This window comes from Polyodon spathula, chromosome 4 (assembly GCF_017654505.1).
Source record: "Polyodon spathula isolate WHYD16114869_AA chromosome 4, ASM1765450v1, whole genome shotgun sequence".
NCBI classification, from domain to species: Eukaryota; Metazoa; Chordata; class Actinopteri; order Acipenseriformes; family Polyodontidae; genus Polyodon; species Polyodon spathula.
Window position 1 is genome coordinate 95,369,228 of NC_054537.1, and position 18,762 is coordinate 95,387,989.

General features: G+C 40.8%; 1 protein-coding gene across 2 annotated transcripts in view; it reads left to right on the forward strand.

Moving 5' to 3' along the window:
• Positions 1-274: 274 nt before the first annotated feature.
• The window catches only part of trappc9 (trafficking protein particle complex subunit 9), a 370,303-nt gene continuing 351,815 nt past the window's right edge, over positions 275-18,762 (forward strand). For both annotated transcript variants that reach the window (XM_041249230.1, XM_041249231.1), the window contains exons 1-4: positions 275-580; positions 1,931-2,532; positions 16,769-16,914; positions 17,954-18,079. In XM_041249230.1, coding sequence (XP_041105164.1) covers positions 1,949-2,532; positions 16,769-16,914; positions 17,954-18,079 — 856 coding nt within the window. In that variant the 5' untranslated portion in view covers positions 275-580; positions 1,931-1,948. The remainder of the gene's footprint in view (positions 581-1,930; positions 2,533-16,768; positions 16,915-17,953; positions 18,080-18,762) is intronic.

Sequence of the window (18,762 nt, forward strand, 5' to 3'; positions counted from 1 at the left end):
ACGCTGGAGTCGATTTGTGACGCATTTTGGAATATTATACTGTCTGGAATGTGGGGAAAATGTGACCTAACACCTCACCCTTAAATACCTGATAAATATCTTTGTTGTTTTTCAAATAGAAACTATGATCTGTGAAGTGTAATGTACAAATATAGGTTCAAAAGACATTTTTTAACCGAGTATGTAATGCTGGTATCATGTCATTATTTAGACGTCCCCCACTGTATACACAAATGGAGCCGCCGAGTTAAGGGTTGGAACTGACGCGTCAAAATACAAGCAACGTCAGACTGATTTAGGCAAGGGGTGGATTATAACAGTGTGTGTCTGTTGTCTTGTTTTAAAAAATAAACAAGCTAACCAATGTAATATCCTGCATTATGTCACGAGTCACTGTAACAGAAAACGGCAATCAGTATATCATTTCATAAAACGCTTGAAGGAGCGGACTGAAAGTAACGTATGCTCCCCTATGCTTTTGAGTTGCTGGCGCATCGGAAGCAGGAAGTTGGCGCGTCCGAAGGAAAACATTAAGCTGTCAGAATCTTGACGTGGAAATACACACGGAGTGGGTTTGTATGTAAGTCTTATAATATTTCGCTTCACTAAAATTGCAGGGCATACAGACTGAAACAATTACCCCGACAGCAACTTTCCTTTAACACGTAATAACATTGCACTAGGCAGGTAGCTTTAGCCCTTGAAAAAACATGTCACTGTATTTGAATCAGAGTGGTCAGAAATGTTTGTATCTTGCGAATATAATGACAAATACAAGCGCTACAAGCAGCACATACGGTAAGAGGGTCGACTAGACTCCGTGCATTGCAGTGTGTTGAGTACATAATGCATGCAAGGCAGCTATTTCAGTGTCTTCTCAGTTTACCTGGAGTTTTGTGTAGTTACCGGACAAAGACACGTGATTTGCTTTTAGCGTTTACTTTAATGTAACCAGTATAGGTGCCCCACAAATGCAAATCATTGTAATGTTCTTATTTTGCTCGAATCAGGGTTTAACGTGTACTGACAGGTTGGATATGAATTGTTAGTTTCCTCCTCGTGATACTGGAGTCACTCTCAAATGTATTTTAATACAACTGTTCCGGTCCCTTCAGGGGCTAAGATTTATCAAAGAGCCAAAGACACACTGAGACAAGACTGCTGCATAATCAGTGTTTAATGCTTATTTTCTACATCGTGAGTTTCAAATAAATAAATAAACACATTATCAATCAATCAAATTATTTGTATGTAGGGCCTTTCATAGGGAGCTATTTCATTTGACAAAACGTTTCACAGTACAACAATAAAAAAAAGCCATCAAAACAAGACCGAGCAATAAAAGTAAAATATAAAAACATAAACTACAATCACACTCCAAAGGCTTGAGAGAACAAATAGGCCATGCCAGGGAATCTGCAATTCTCAATTAAGGGAGGGCATTAATATTGATCAGCTGTGATCATACTGTTTGGTTAAAAAGGATGAAGAGGCAACTTCTTCTGTGCAGTACAGATTCTCGAGAGGAGGTAACATGCATAGTGCAAGAGACGCACATTTTTCCTCCAAATCTACTAGTAGAGGAGACTGGTAGACCAATCAATAAATAATCAAGCTGAGAAAATGGTTGATGTGATAGCAAGCCATGACAAAACCACAAGTCAACCAAAGCAATAGGAGTGCAATGGGGGCTGAACTGAAAAGGGTTGCTGCATCTGTATAGTTAAAGAGCATCTTGGTATTGGTTTGAAGTATCATTGTTATCTCAACAAATGTCTTCTTTTTGATTAGGTTCACTTTGTATAGAAGTTTCTGTTTCATTGTCCCAATTATGTAACTTTTTAAGAAGTTTAAAGTACAGTTGTGCCCTCAAAAGCTGTACTAATAAGCCTTGATGTATCCTGGTGAAGTGTTTTGTTTACTCCTCCAGATTGTGGTTCAGTGGAGAATGAGTGTTCCTGACTATATGCAGTGTGCAGATGATCACCAGACTCTTCTGGTGGTGGTGCAGCCGGTGGGGATCGTCCCAGAGGACCAGTTCTTCCGGATCTACAAGAGGATTGCTTCAGTCAGCCAGATCAGCGTCCGTGATTCCCAGAGGGTACTCTTCATCCGCTACCGACACCACTACCCGCCAGAGAACAACGACTGGGGGGACTTCCAGACTCACCGCAAAGTGGTGGGGCTGATCGCGGTGACTGAGTGCACCTCAGCCAAGGAGTGGCCCCAGACCTCCGAACGCTTCCACGACCACAAGGAGGTGTACGGCACCACGCTGTACGATTCTCGGCTGCTGGTGTATGGGCTGCAAGGGGAGGTCACGGAACAGGCCCGCACTGACGTCGCCTTCTACCCCAGCTACGAGGAGTGCGAGGACGTGGAGAGGAGAGTGGAGGACTTCATAGAATCACTCTTCATCGTTTTGGAGTCCAAGCGCCTGGACAGGGCTACTGACAAGTCGGGGGACAAGATCCCTCTGCTGTGCATTCCCTTCGAGAAGAAGGATTTTGTTGGGCTGGATACTGATAGCAGGTGAGTTATTTTCTGGTTGCTAAAAGGTATTATTATTAAAATACTGAGTGGTGTGGTGCTGCCCTTTGCTTCTGGGCCTCCCTTCACCTTTGTGGTAAGTGTTTTATTCATTCACAAAAGCATTCACAAAAGCATAGCAAAGTGGACAGCTGTAAACACCCTCTGTGTATACAACTGTTTTCTTTCTGATAAATCTAATAATGAGGCTTTTTTTTTGTACTCGCCAGGTATTTGGATTTCAATTATAATTTTTTAATTAATTGCATAATGTCTGTCACTCAAGCTGTATTTAGATAATTTTTTGTTACACGTTCAAGACAACAGTTATGTTAGTGAGCTCACACGTTAAACTGATCTGTAGTCCTCATTTATTGCACAAAACCTCTATCCAAAATATTGCAACCCCCACAGACACAGTATTTAGTCCGTTCAGTGTGTGAGCAGGGCAGGGAGGGCAGGAAGGCGTCTGTCCAGTGTGTGAGCAGGGCAGGGAGGGCAGGAAGGCGTCTGTTCAGTGTGTGAGCAGGGCAGGGAGGGCAGGAAGGCGTCTGTTCAGTGTGTGAGCAGGGCAGGGAGGCGTCCGTTCAGTGTGTGAACAGGGCAGGGAGGGCAGGAAGGTGTCCGTTCAGTGTGTGAGTAGGGCAGGGAGGCGTTTGTTCAGTGTGAGAGCAGGGCAGGGAGGTGTCCGTTCAGTGTGTGAGCAGGGCAGGGAGGGCAGGAAGGTGTCCGTTCGGTGTGTGAGCAGGGCAGGGAGGGCAGGAAGGCGTCCATTCAGTGTGTGAGCAGGGCAGGGAGGTGTCCGTTCAGTGTGTGAGCAGGGCAGGGAGGCGTCCGTTCAGTGTGTGAGCAGGGCAGGGAGGCGTCCGTTCAGTGTGAGAGGAGGGCAGGGAGGTGTCCGTTCAGTGTGTGAGCAGGGCAGGGAGGGCAGGAAGGCATCTGTTCAGTGTGTGAGCAGGGCAGGGAGGGCAGGAAGGCGTCTGTTCAGTGTGTGAGCAGGGCAGGGAGGGCAGGAAGGCGTCCGTTCAGTGTGTGAGCAGAGCAGGGAGGCGTCCGTTCAGTGTGTGAGCAGAGCAGGGAGGCGTCCGTTAAGTGTGTGAGCAGGGCAGGGAGGCGTCCGTTCAGTGTGTGAGCAGGGCAGGGAGACGTCCGTTCAGTGTGTGAGCAGGGCAGGGAGGTGTCCCTTCAGAGTGTGAGCAGGGCAGGGAGGGCAGGGAGGCGTCCATTCAGTGTGTAGGGAGGGCAGGGAAGTGTCCGTTCAGTGTGTGAGCAGGGCAGGGAGGGCAGGAAGGCGTCCGTTCAGTGTCACACTTACATGTTTACATACACTGAGGGTTTTTGTTGATGTGAAATGAAAACAGCAGGATTATTGTCTTTACTAAAATGTCTTGAATATACATGTATGTGATGAATATTGATGAAGATGTAATATCACCTGCATGTTTCTATGTCACCTTTCATTGTTTATGCTTTTATGTTTGTGTTGGTTTTCTCTTGTTTTATTTGTCTTCTTTTTTTCTTTCTTTCATACTGTCCTGTGAGTTTATTATTGGGTGTGAAAAGGTGAGATGTAGCCAGTATACAATGTAGTGAAATCCATAATGTGGTCCATTCGCTTTTGCCCTTCTGCCATGCAAGAAACCTCTAATGTCTCTGTGATTGTATGTTTCTTGGTTCATAACTGAAAGCCTATAGCATTAACATTTCTTTTTGTTAAAAGGAAATGTATTTCATGCTCAAACAGCAAGGTCGCAGAAGCATCAGGGCCGCCACAGTTCAATCATGCCATTTGTCTAACGTCTGAAGATCAGTGGGCAGCTTCTTTGTAACCCGCGTTCAAGCATGTTGCGTGGCTTCACCCATCGAAGCAACGATTGTTGCAATGCAGGGGTGGAAGTAAGACTCTTAATTACATAGCAGTTTCACCCACTCCAGGTTTTACTACAAGCTTGGTTAGCCAAGCTTGTATAGATAACAAGCTCGGGTGAGTCTTATTAAACTCAGGAATGGACAAACTGCTATGCAATGGAAGTTTTATTTCTAGCCCTGCCATGCTACTGAACCTTGGAGACAATGACCATCCCAGGGATGACCAGTAGGGGTCACTATAGCTTTATGAGGTGAACTGTATGCTGCAGATTTTCCTCCCAAACCCCACAGGTCCCTGTGGATCCCAGTCCAGTTGTTAGTATCTCAGCTTGATTGATATTTGAACACTGCTTACCTGACACACTGAACTCCAGGTGGCAGTGCTTTTGCAGGTGGAGAGCCACTGCAGGAGTCTGTATTGGAATGACAGATTCACATGTATACAGCAATAGTTTTACTATCCAAACAAAATTTGATTTGACGGACACCTCCTGGTACCAATTACATTTCGCTTTTGTACGTTTTCACATCCCAATCTTTTTGTTAAAATGCAAAAAATACTCGGGTGCTGGTGCTGTTAAATGCAAAGTCTTGCAGTGTACCAGGTGGCACACATTATGTGCTTTGTGGATAAAGACTCCAATATGCAAAGTCAGTGTCATCGTTTGTGTTCAGCTGATAAGGGGTGACTGTGTTTTGTTGATTTCTATTTGCATTAAAGAAACAAGAGCATGTTGGATGATGTGGGTGGAAGGTTGCGTTGGTTGAACTGACATGGCCTGACCTGGCACCCAGTCATGGAGGTCATGCTGGCTGTGGAAATGCTTTTGGGTATGAATAACTTGAAGGTTAAGTGTCTTCAGTAACACAGACTTCAGCTTGAAACAGCACAGCACCTGTCAGTAATTCAGTAAATCATTTGCAGTATGCCAGAGCTTTGCCGGCTTACTTGCCCAACACAGTATGTGTGTGATATTTATCTCTTAACATGCAACTGCCTAATGGAGTCACTGTAAGTGCCTGCTTTTGCTTAATCTTGTATTTTGAATTATTTAAAAAGGCATATGTACTGTAGGGACATGATAATAATAATAATAATAATAATAATAATAATAATAATAATAATAATAATAATAATAATAATAATAATAGAAAGGTGTTTACCACGCTAATTACTTTTACTGGTACCTCCCTTCTTGACATGTGTCTCTTGTTATCCTTCTTTACCTATGAGCTTTTAAATATTGGTATACATTAATGACTTGATTTTAATAAGTGACTTTTTAAAGTAAGAAGTCATATGCAATATAATGTAAGCTACAGTACCTAGTACCATATTTGAAACCCAGAGGACTGTACTGTACAAATTTGATGAATCTGTTACAGGTAAAAAAAATAATTTAAAAAGGAGACAAATCCTCTGCGTTTGCTGTTTTTAAAACTGCCTGTGTTTATGGGATGCAGTTTAACCGTACAGGCGCTGAGTTTTCAGTAAAGAGCCATTGAGCCAGGTGTAACGTGTTCTTTATGTCTCCAGACTGTGTGCACACTTGCAGTAGCATTTCTCCTTTGTTGCTTTGGGTGAAAGTTGTTTCGCCTGCCTTTGTTTTGTACTGTCCTCATGTCAAGTGATTCGTGTTGGGCTGGAAGTCATGATTTAGATTTAAAGACATTTTTAGCATTGGCCATGCTTAAGCTGCTGTACCCTTATTTCCGGTTAACCATACATGTGCATAAGCAGAGCTTCTGCTAAGCGGGGCGTCCAAGCATTACCCCCCTCCATCCCATCCATCCCCCATTCAGCTCAGCCCAGCTTACTTACACACATCGGCATTGTTTTCTTTCTATTGTGCTTGAGATTCCCATCCAGAATCTTTCCGTCTCAACCACAGCCAGTTGCTGCTCCTTTCTACTACTTCAGATAAGTTCTTCACTGTGCGACGCAACTCTTGGCCACTGAACCCGACGTCTCTGAGAAACCGAGTTGTAGAGTGTGCCACAAATCCTCGACAACCCACCTCCACTGGATAAACTCGGACTCTCCATCCTCGCTCTTCCGCTTCGGCAGCTAGTTGAGTATACTGAAGTTTCTTCCTCTCATACGCCTCATCCACAGCATCTTCCCATGGCACTGTTAACACTACCAGATGAACAAGGCATGCTGATCCAGACCACAAGACAATGTCTGGTTGAAGGTTAGTGGTGGCAATCTCAGGTGGAATAATAAGCCGTTGACCAACATCTGACAGCATCTTACAGTTTCTGGCAGCTTCCTGTTGTTCTGAGCGAGGCTTGATTTTAACACCTTTTCTTGGTGGTTGCTCTCCTGGAGGGAGGAATATTGTCTTTTGTGTGTAAATGCTTTGATGGAACTGGTGGCAACTTATTGCCGCCAAGTAAACCGTCCTTGGCCAAGACCCACTTTACATCCTGTCAAAATGTGCCTTAATGTTGCAGGTAATGAACACAAAGGACATGAGGGATCCTCACCCACCCAGAGGTTTAGGTTCTGTGGTGATGGGAGAACATCATATGCTGATCTGATGAGGAAACTGATCCTGCTCTGTTCACTGTCCATAGGGCTTGCCAGCCGATCTTGAGTTGTTGCCTTGTGCCATGTAGGAGGAGCTGAACTGAGACCAAAACCTCCTTTTCCATGCTGAACTTGCCCCATAATATCTCCGATTCGAAGGGCAGCCTTAGCATCTTCCACAGCTTTCTTTGCCGTCCATTTTCTTCCAGTTTTCTACACAGGTGCTGCCTCCCTTACGTATTTGTCACGTGAATCTACTAATGTCATTTCCAGTCGGACTTTGGTGCACTTAAACTCCTTGGTTAAAGCAGAGATTGGTAGCTGCAGTATTCCTTTACCATAAAGTTCCACTCTGCTGAGGCAGTGTGGAATTCCCAACCATTTCCTGACGTATAAACTGATTAAAGCTTCCAGCTTCTCAACTGTTGTCAAGGAAACCTCGTACACAGTTATTGGCCACAGCAGTCTTGGCAGTAGACCAAACTGAAATCGCCAGAGTTTCAGTTTGCCTGGTAAAGCGCTGCTGTCTATGCTCTTCCACCCTTCCACTGCTTGTTGTCTAACTTTTCCTACACAAACTGTGTCCTTTAGATCCCTGTCGTACCACCTCCCTAGACTTTTCACTGGCTTCTCAGACACTGTTGGTATTGCCTCACCATTAATGTAGAACCTTTTGTCTACTACTTTACCTTTAATTATAGAGATGGTCCTTGATTTAGTGGGCTTGAATTGCATTCATGCCCATTCAATGTTGTTGGTTAATTTGCCTAATAACCGATTAGTGTAGGCTACTGTTGTACTCATTGTTGTCATGTCATCCATGTATGCTTGAATTGGTGGTAGTTGCATTCCAGAAACCAAGTGCTCTCCCCCCACTACCGATTTTGATGCCCTTATAATTACTTCCATTGCCATGGTAAAAGCCAGTGGAGAAATGGTACATCCTGCCATTATTCCAACTTCTAGGCATTGCCATGTAGTGCTGAATTCTGAAGTTGAAAAATTGAAATTGCAAATCTCCAAAGTAGGCTTTCACTAAATTTGTTATTGTCATCGGTACGCTGAAAAAATCAAACGCTGCCCAAAGAAGTTCAGGTGGCACTGAACCATATGCATTAGCCAAATCCAGGAATGTCACATGGAGCGCCTTCCTCTCCTTTATAGCTGTTTGAATTTGTTGCCAGATTACGCTGATGTGTTCTAAGCATCCTGGGAAACCTGGAATGTCTGCTTTTTGTATTGAAGTGTCAATGAAGCAGTTCTTTAATAGGTAGGTTGACAATCTCTGAGCAATAATGCTGAAGAAAATCTTGCCTTATACATTTAATAGGGAAATAGGACGAAACTAACCGATGCTTGTAGAATCCTTTTCTTTTGGTATAAAGACTCCACCTGCTCGGTGCCATGCTCTTGGTACAACCTGTTTTTCCCATGCCACTTTCATCAATTTCCACAGGATTCGTAGATCTCCAGAAGCACTTTTGTACTCTCTGTACGGAACTCCATTAGGCCCTGGAGAAGATGATGCCCTTGTTTTTCACAGCTTGCTCTACTTCTTTCCACTTAGGTGCACAGTCCTCCATTTGGTATTTGGGTGGATTGACAGGTGGAATATCTGAAGGAATTGACATAGGCTCCTGCCTTTTTGAATCTGTATATGTTTCCTCCAAATATCTCTCCAGCTCAAACTTAGATGATTTTAGTGTGCCATTTTTCTCGCTGGTGAATATCTTCTTTACAGCTTTGATTGGATCTTTATAAAAGTTAGTTCTCGCACGCTCTTTCTTTTTGTAGCGTTTCCGTAGGCACTCAGCTCTGCACAGTGTTGGAATTTTATCTTTTATGACCCTTTGTAACAGATTGAGTCCCTTCTGACCGTTCTGCTTTTTTTTCCATTGCTTCCTCAACTGCCTCCTTTCTCTAACTAAGCGTTCAATCTCCTGCTGCCGTCTAGACTTTCCAGGAATAGTATGTACTTTTTCCTTCCTTTTTTCAACTCCAAACCTCTCACTTCCATATGCGTAGATGATGTCCCCAAATTTATCCAGCTTCTTTTCAACTGTTCCATTTAACCTTTCCAAAGTAAAACAGAGATCCGTGTTTACTCTGTACCTCGCAGTTTTCTCACAAGCTCTTGGCCATTTAACTCCTGGCTTGTGCCCGTTGAGGTTCTTTACTCTCTTACGCTGGTTCGTCTGATGGGGTTCGCAAGGATCATTAGGTTCATCACTAGTTGTATCCACGCAAGTCCTCCTCACGTCTATGACAGGGTTGCTGATATCTTGCAAACCGTGGTTTGCTTCATTCAACTGACTTGACTGACTTCGTAAGAAGTACTGCTCAATGCGAGGCCCTTGTCCCTTCTCCGTCAAGCATTTCATTCTCCCTTGATGAATCTTCAAACCCCTGACCGTTGTCACCTTGCTCCAGCCGCAGACAGAAACCTGGAGTTCCATGTCTTTGCTAACTGCAGATCGTAAGTATTTAGCAGTAATGAACATTTGTGGGAGAAATGTTTGCCTACATACGCTGTTACATTGAATACATTGTAGAATTCTTCATAGACCACTATGCAGTAGCTGAAGTACAACAGTGAACTGAAAATCACCAACTGAAAATCAACTAAAAATTTATTTCATTTTTGTATTATATAAAAAAAAAATCTAAAAAAAACCCTAGTCTTACTGCACATGCGTGTTTTCAGATCCAGAAAGTGAAATATATGTTCATCACCCTATTTTGAGGCAAAGGCATTTCATTTTTACTTTTAGTATTATTCTTTTTAATAGTTTTATTCCTCTCTGAAAATTTGCCTTTGCACCTGCAGTCAATGCTCTTGATTTCATTAACACAGCTGTGTGAAATGGGGCCATCTAGGGGCTTTTATGTAGAACTGCAGTTGTACAGAACAATGCTCACAGTACATACCCCAGTGCCTGCAAAAGGTTCTTTACTGTGTAAATATATACAGTTGTAGTCAAAAGTTTACATACCCCAATGGAAATGTGTAATTTCTAGAAATTTCTGTTAAACAAAAAATATTTTGTAGCAAAAGTTGTGCTTTTGTGGATGAGGAAAAACAGTTACAAGAGAGAGATGTCTATTTTATTTATTTCAGCAATTAAAAATCCAAAAATGGTAATTCAAAAGTATTCATACCCTGACAAGGAAAACAAAATTAATAGCTAGCTGAGGCATCTCTAGCAATAATAACCTCTTTTAAACGATAATGATATTTGTCAGTGAGCTTTTGGCATGATTCTTTAGTGATTTTCAAAAAAAAAAAAAAAAAAAAAAAAAAAAATGTATCATTCTTCAATGTAAAATTGTTCCAGTTCATTCAAATTCTGAGGACTTTTCTTGTGCAGAGTCTTCTTCAACTCATACCAAAGATTCCCAATCAGAGTTAGATCGGGAATGTGACTGGGCCATTCCAGAACCTTGATTTTATTATTTAACCATTCTGAAGTAGATTTTGATGTGTGCTTTGGATCGCTTTTGTGTTGGATCGTCCAGTTGCGCTTTAAACCAAGTTTTGTAGCGCAGGGTTTCAAATGATTGGCCAGTATCTTTTGGTATGCAATGGAGTCAATTTTACCATGTATTGGAACTGCATATCCTGTGCCATTAGAGGAAAAACAGCCCCACAGAAGGATGTTGCCACCTCCATGCTTGACAGTAGGTATGGTGTTCTTTTCTTTGTATGCCTCACCAGATTTTCTCCAAACGTAACGACTATCAGCATGACCAAATAAATCGATTTTGGTTTCATCACTCCACAAAACCTTTGACCAGAACTCCTATCCATCATTCAAATGCTGTTTTGCAAACTTTAAGCGATTGTCCTTGTGACGTTTTCCTAAGAGTGGCTTTTTCCTTGGCCTGTGACCATTGAGACCTTCACCATGCAATACTTGACCTATGGTTGAAACCCCAGTCCCACTTGCAGCCAAATCTCTGATTTTTATTAACCCTCACAATTCTTGTACTTGTTTTTGGTGGAAGAATCTTCTTTCTTTCAGACTGAGGGAACTTTGTGACAGTACCATGTCTTGTACTAGATAGAACGTGTACTACTAATAGAAACAATAGTTGAAATTCTCAAATTTTTGGAAATCTTCTTGTATCCTTTTCCAGCTTTATGACAATAAATCATTTTCTGCCTAAGGTCTACAGGTAGCTCTACTTTTTTTCTCATATTGATTATTGGTAATGACAGCAATCATCCTATGCCTAATCCTGTTATACTCTCTAAGAATGCTCACTTACAATCCAGCATTTTTTAGAATTAGGTTCTGCATTATCATATTGAATTTTCTAGCACCTTGTATGTAGACAATACTATCATAGCATTGAAGGGTATGAATACTTTTGAATTAGCACTTTTAGAGTTTTGAAAAAAAAAATGCTGAAATAAATAATTGTAGACACCTGTTTCCAATCCACAAAAGCCAAACTTTTGCTTCAAAAGATTTTTTCCAAAAAATTCTGTTTGAGAAATTATACATTTCTATTGGGATATGTAAACTTTTGACAACAATTGTGTGTATATATATATGTGTTTGTGATATATATATATATATATAATATATATATATATATATATATATATATATATATATATATACACACACACACACACACACACACACACACACACACACACACACACACACACACACACACACACACACACACACACACACAATGCCTTGCAAAAGTATTCAGACCCCTGACCAATTCTCTCATATTACCGAATTACAAATGGTACATTGAAATTTCGTTCTGTTTGATATTTTATTTTTAAACACTGAAACTCAAAATCAATTATTGTAAGGTGACATTGGTTTTATGTTGGGAAATATTTTTAAGAAAAATAAAAAACTGAAATATCATGCTTGCATAAGTATTCAACCCCTGTGCTGTGGAAGCTCCCAGTTTGCACCGATGAAATAAATTGCTCTAACGAGGACACAATTACCTTACCATTGGCCTCCACCTGTGAACCATTAAAATTGCTGTCACATTTTCTGGATAAAAACCCCACTGTTGAAGGATCATTGGTAAGGCTGTGAATCTGAAGGAAAATGAAGACCAAAGAGCATTCTACAGAAGTTAGAGATAAAGTAATACAAATGCATAGATTAGGGAAAGAGTACAAAATAATATCCAAGTGTTTGGATATCCCAGTGAGCACACTTGGATCAATAATCAGGAAGTGGAAGCTGCATCACTCCACCCAGGCACTGCCAAGAAATGGCCGTCCCTCAAAACTCAGCGCTCAAACAAGAAGGAGACTTGTGAGTAAAGCCACAGAGAGGCCAACAATCACTTTGAAGGAGCTACAGAGTTCAGTGGCTGAGACTGGAGTAATGGTGCACCAGTCAATCATATCAAGAGCTCTGCATAACACTGTCCTGTATGGGAGGGTGGCAAGAAAGAAGCCGTTACTCAAAAAGTACCATCTGAAAGCATGTCTGGAGTTTGCCAGAAAGCATGAGAGTGACCCAGCTGCGATGTGGGAAAAGGTTTTGTGGTCAGATGAGACCAAGATGGAGCTTTTTGGCCAAAACTCAAAGCACTATGTGTGGCGCAAACCTAACACTGCCCATGCCTCAAGACAGACCATCCCTACAGTGATGTATGGTGGTGGCAGCATCATGCTGTGGGGATGCTTCTCATCAGCAGGGACTGGGCATCTTGTTACAATTGAAGGAAGAATGGATGGAGAAAAATACAGGAAAATACTGCAAGAGAATCTGCTTCAGTCTGCTAAAAAACTGGAGCTTGGGAGGAAATTCACCTTTCAGCAGGACAATGATCCCAAGCACAAGGCCAAAGCAACATTGGAGTGGCTCAAGAACAAAAAGGTGAATGTCCTACAGTGGCCCAGTCAAAGTCCTGATCTCAATCCCATTGAGAATCTGTGGCACTATTTGAAAATTGCGGTCCACAAGCGTCGTCCAACCAACCTGAACAACCTGGAGCAAATCTGCCAAGAAGAATGGGCCAGAATCACTCCGAAACTGTGCAAAGCTTTTTATGGTGGCTCTACCAAATATTAATGTGTGGGGGTTGAATACTTATGCAAGAAAGATATTTCAGTTTTTTATTTTTCTTAAAAATATTTCCCAACATAAAACCAGTGTCACCTTACAATAATTGATTTTGAGTTTCAGTGTTTTAAAATAAAATATCGAACAGAACGAAATTTCAACGTACCATTTGTAATTCAGTAATATGAGAGAATTGGTGAGGGGTCTGAATACTTTTGCAAGGCACTATGTGTGTGTATATATATATATATATATATATATATATAAATATATATATATAATCCCCCACCCCTACAATTTACAAACCAAGCTCAAATGACTCCGTCTGATAACTCAGTTTACTGATCATGACTTTTGAATCAGTGAATCTTAAATTAGTGCCTTTTTATTCTTTACACAATCAAAAATAAGACGTGTTAGTTTTTTTTCTGATATTACATTGTACAAATAGATATCTATCTATCTATCTATCTATCTATCTATATATATATATATCTATATATATATATATATATATATATATATATATATATATATATATATATATATACACACACACACACACACACACACACACACACACACACACACACACACACAGTAAGTCATTCCAAACTAGGTTTGTAACATCCCCACCCTTAATTTCAAGTAATTAGGTGTTTGAGTATTCTGTTACAAAAAAAATTGAATGTTCAACCTCCAATTAGAATGACAGGTCAATTAGAAGAAATCAGTCTGTCATGCAATACGTGGTATTGGAATAGAAATAAAAAGTAGGAAATCTAGTCACACTACAACTTTAAATAAAAAAAAAAAAAAAAAAAAAAATGCATATATTTAAAACTAAACACAGGCTACGTACATAACAAACAGACACTAACCTGCGCATGTTGATTCCAAAAGATAAAATAATAATAATAATAATAATAATAATAATAATAATAATAATAATAAATAAAATCATGCTGATTTTGGAAAAGAACAACAAACTTTTTGCAGAAACTTTGTATTGTCCATGTACGCATTCACAAATTCTTATTTAAAAAGATCAGCATGTCAAGGTGTTCAGGGGAAAGACGACTGCACAGTCTGTTTACTTTGAGTCCTGCAGTTGAAAGCTCTCTCTGCTGGTACATATGTAGCTGGGATACACAGAGAGGCCTGGTGTTTGTGTCGAGGGTCTAGAAATGATGCGATGAGTGCTACTTTATGTGCCGTTTCTGTATTTGAAGGTGCCAAGTTTTAAACTGTGACACTTGATCAGATTCATCGGGTGCCGATATCAGATGCTTTGATAGCAGGGTGGCAGTAACAGGTTTACATTGAGATGTACACCTCTGACTCGCCACACAGAGCAGCTGGGGCACGTTTCAAGGAGCGCAATACTGGCAGCAGCTCTTCGATAACTTGCCAGCTATTACCTGTTAGGTCCAGTGTTCAGGCTTCTGTTAGTTTCGTGTAAGCCCTCCGGTTCAACAAATCCCATAAGCTCTCGAAACCCTTCTCCTTCAACAAAATTGATAGGTAGCTTGTCCTTTGCAATTAATGTTGAATTTTGTTCAGCACAGAAAACATCACATCGACGACTACTCGTACATAGCGAAAAATGCAATGCTCATTTGATTTTTTCCACTGTCCGTCTGCAAAGTAGGTGTATGCTTAAGTTTTAGATGATTAAGCATCGAGCTATGATAGGCAATATTGATTTTGAGGAGCCTGCACTGTACATTACTCTCGTTTATTTTCTCAAAGTAATTCCACGTTGTACTTTTCTGCGATGACTCCATCTTGCCCTTTTGCTGTTTACAGTACTAGCCAATAGCAGACAGTGAAAATGAAATGTGCCTGTCTGTCTGTCAGTCATTATTGTGTAGGTAATTATTTTGTGGATTCATTTTCAATGATTCCTCATTTAAAAAAATATCATAAGTTGTTTTTTTTTTTTTAATTAGCAAGTAATCAAATGTTTATTGAAGTATTTGAATAGTAATTTTATTTTGGATATTTGAATACTCTTAATATTTGTTCTCACCCCTAGTAAATTGTTACCCAAAAGTTTTTTTTCCATTTGTTTTAATTGTCCTGACGTGATAGTAAATGCAGCTGACTGTGTTTGTGTTCTCCTGACGTGATAGTAAATGCAGCTGACTGTGTTTGTGTTCTCCTGACGTGATAGTAAATGCAGCTGACTGTGTTTGTGTTCTCCTGAAGTGATAGTAAATGCAGCTGACTGTGTTTGTGTTCTCCTGAAGTGATAGTAAATGCAGCTGACTGTGTTTGTGTTCTCCTGAAGTGATAGTAAATGCAGCTGACTGTGTTTGTGTTCTCCTGAAGTGATAGTAAATGCAGCTGACTGTGTTTGTGTTCTCCTGACGTGATAGTAAATGCAGCTGACTGTGTTTGTGTTCTCCTGACGTGATAGTAAATGCAGCTGACTGTGTTTGTGTTCTCCTGAAGTGATAGTAAATGCAGCTGACTGTGTTTGTGTTCTCCTGAAGTGATAGTAAATGCAGCTGACTGTGTTTGTGTTCTCCTGAAGTGATAGTAAATGCAGCTGACTGTGTTTGTGTTCTCCTGAAGTGATAGTAAATGCTGACTGTGTTTGTGTTCTCCTGAAGTGAGTAAATGCAGCTGACTGTGTTTGTGTTCTCCTGAAGTGATAGTAAATGCAGCTGACTGTGTTTGTGTTCTCCTGTGATAGTAAATGCAGCTGACTGTGTTTGTGTTCTCCTGACGTGATAGTAAATGCAGCTGCCTGTGTTTAGTTCTCCTGAAGTGATAGTAAATGCAGCTGACTGTGTTTGTGTTCTCCTGAAGTGATAGATGAGGACTGTGTTTGTGTTCTCCTGTGCAGCTGACTGTGTTTGTGTGCAGGCAGTAAATGCTGCTGAGGTGATAGTAAATGCAGGACTGTGTTTGTGTTCATTATCCTGAAGTGATAGTAAATGCAGCTGACTGTGTTCTCCTGAAGTGATAGTAAATGCAACTGTGTTTGTGTTCTCCTGAAGTGATAGTAAATGCAGCTGACTGTGTTTGTGTTCTCCTGAAGTGATAGTAAATGCAGCTGACTGTGTTTGTGTTCTCCTGAAGTGATAGTAAATGCAGCTGACTGTGTTTGTGTTCTCCTGAAGTGATAGTAAATGCAGCTGACTGTGTTTGTGTTCTCCTGAAGTGATAGTAAATGCAGCTGACTGTGTTTGTGTTCTCCTGAAGTGATAGTAAATGCAGCTGACTGTGTTTGTGTTCTCCTGAAGTGATAGTAAATGCAGCTGACTGTGTTTGTGTTCTCCTGAAGTGATAGTAAATGCAGCTGACTGTGTTTGTGCTGAAGTGATAGTAAATGCAGCTGACTGTGTTTGTGTTCTCCTGACGTGATGTAAATCACTGTTGCACTGTGTTCTGTTCTCCTGAAGCAGCTGACTGTGTTTGTGTTCTCTGAAGTGATAGTAAATGCAGCTGACTGTGTTTGTGTTCTCCTGAAGTGATAGTAAATAGCTGACTGTGTTTGTGTTCTCCTGAAGTGATAGTAAATGCAGCTGACTGTGTTTGTGTTCTCCTGAAGTGATAGTAAATGCAGCTGACTGTGTTTGTGTTCTCCTGACGTGATAGTAAATGCAGCTGACTGTGTTTGTGTTCTCCTGAAGTGATAGATGCAGCTGACTGTGTTTGTGTTCTCCTGAAGTGATAGTAAATGCAGCTGACTGTGTTTGTGTTCGCCTGAAGTGCTACAGAAATGCAGCTGACTGTATGTGTGTGTGTTTGTGTGTCTGTTCTGCTGCAGGCACTATAAGAAGCGCTGCCAGGGGAGGATGAGGAAGCACGTGGGGGACCTGTGCTTGCAGGCAGGGATGCTGCAGGATGCCTTGGTTCATTATCACATGGCAGTGGAGCTGCTGCGCTCAGTCAATGATTTCTTATGGCTTGGAGGTGAGTTTCTAAAGGGGGCGATAGTGTCTGCTGCTTCCTCTTCTGGTGTTGCACTATTTTGATTATATATTGTTTACTGTATAAAGATGTATGCAGTACCATTAGTCGTTGTTACAAGGCTCTCCGGATAGAATCGCCACCACAAGAACAGTAAATCATTTACTAAATAAATTCAACTTGTATTGCAGCACATTGACAATAACCTGACCTGCCGTAATTTACTTTACTAAAGCATATTGTGCAACGTCTTGCACATCTGACAGTTGTAAAGTTACAAAAAATATACAGCAGTTCAAAAATAAATCAACTTGTATTGGCACATTACAATTTTTTTTTTTTTTTTTTTATCTCAGTATGATCTCTAGAACACGTTTGACAGACAAAGCAACAAAGCACAAACTTCTACAACAGTTTGCTGTTCCTATATATGACAGGTTTACTGCATAACTTTACTCCATGAAAAGTGTGATGTGACTGTGCTGTTGCATATAGGGGTATGTTTGCATTCAGCAGCTGTGTGACTGTTTAGTGCGTGCGCCACCAGTAATGGTGAGTTGAGAGCTGTGACAGAGTTCATTAAATGTGTTCTTGTTATTAAATACAATAGTTATGTTCAATACCACATTGGAGGGATGTATTAAAATGGATGTGCGTCTGGGCAGATATAGGATTTGGATTCGGTTCACTGAATCCTAAGTATTCGGCCGAATCCGATCCCTGCTCAAAAAGTAGGTATTCGGGCCGAAAACCGAATCCTGGATTCGGTGCATCCCTAACAATGACACGCCAACCAGTCAGGCACCCAGTAAGCACAATTCTGTAAATAAATACATGTCATCTTAGATTCTTATGTACTCTTCACTTGGCTAGCATGTATGAGACTCATCCTATAATGAATCTCCTTTGCTACAATCTACATTTTGACTGCATTATATTTTGTGTTCCCTTCGAAGCTGTTAAACTGTGTGCCAGGTCCTCGGAGCATCTCTACCTAAAGCGGTTTCTTGTTTGCTCGCAAATGTTTTCATTCTTTCTTCAGCTGCCCTGGAGGGACTCTGCTCCGCCTCAGTCATCTGCCACTATCCAGGGGGCACTGCTGGCAGGTCAGCAGCCCGTAAACCCAGCATCTCTGTCCCTGCTGACTCTGGCAAGCGACACCGACCAGGTAAGCACGGTGGTCTCCAGTGCCGCTGCACTGCACACCTTGCAGCACGTGTCATGGCTGGAATATAAGGGTAAATAGACATTTTATACTATGTCAAATACATAAACAGACAGGTAATCAATGTATCATGCTTATTACAGTGAATACATAGTGTATAGTAACTCAAGGGCTATTTGAGTTAATGTTTGCATTGCAGTGTTGTACACTGGTACACTTTGTTGGTGTGTATTGCACTGCATTTGTCCAGTTGTGCTGTCTTCTGGTGTTGCTTGTCCTGTGCTGTGCTTTGCTGCTTTTACATAGCCCCCTTCACACTTCTAAAAAACTGAATTAAGTAAATAAGTACATTCATTAACATTCTTTTAAAAAAATTAATCTTCACTATATGGATCCGAGAAAGTCATCACCTAATAACAACGGGACTGGCTTAGCAGTGTGTAATACATAAGCTACATTTCAATGACAACTATATAGAACTGAAAACTATGGCAGTATTATTATTACTAGCCTGTGACATTATCCATTTTCAGGAGTTGTGCTCATGAAATAATAATAATAATAATAATAATAATAATAATATATAATAATAATATATTATTATTATTATTATTATTATTATTATTATTATTATTATTAAAACAAACAAACCAAAAAACAATCCAGATATAATACATTAGAGTACT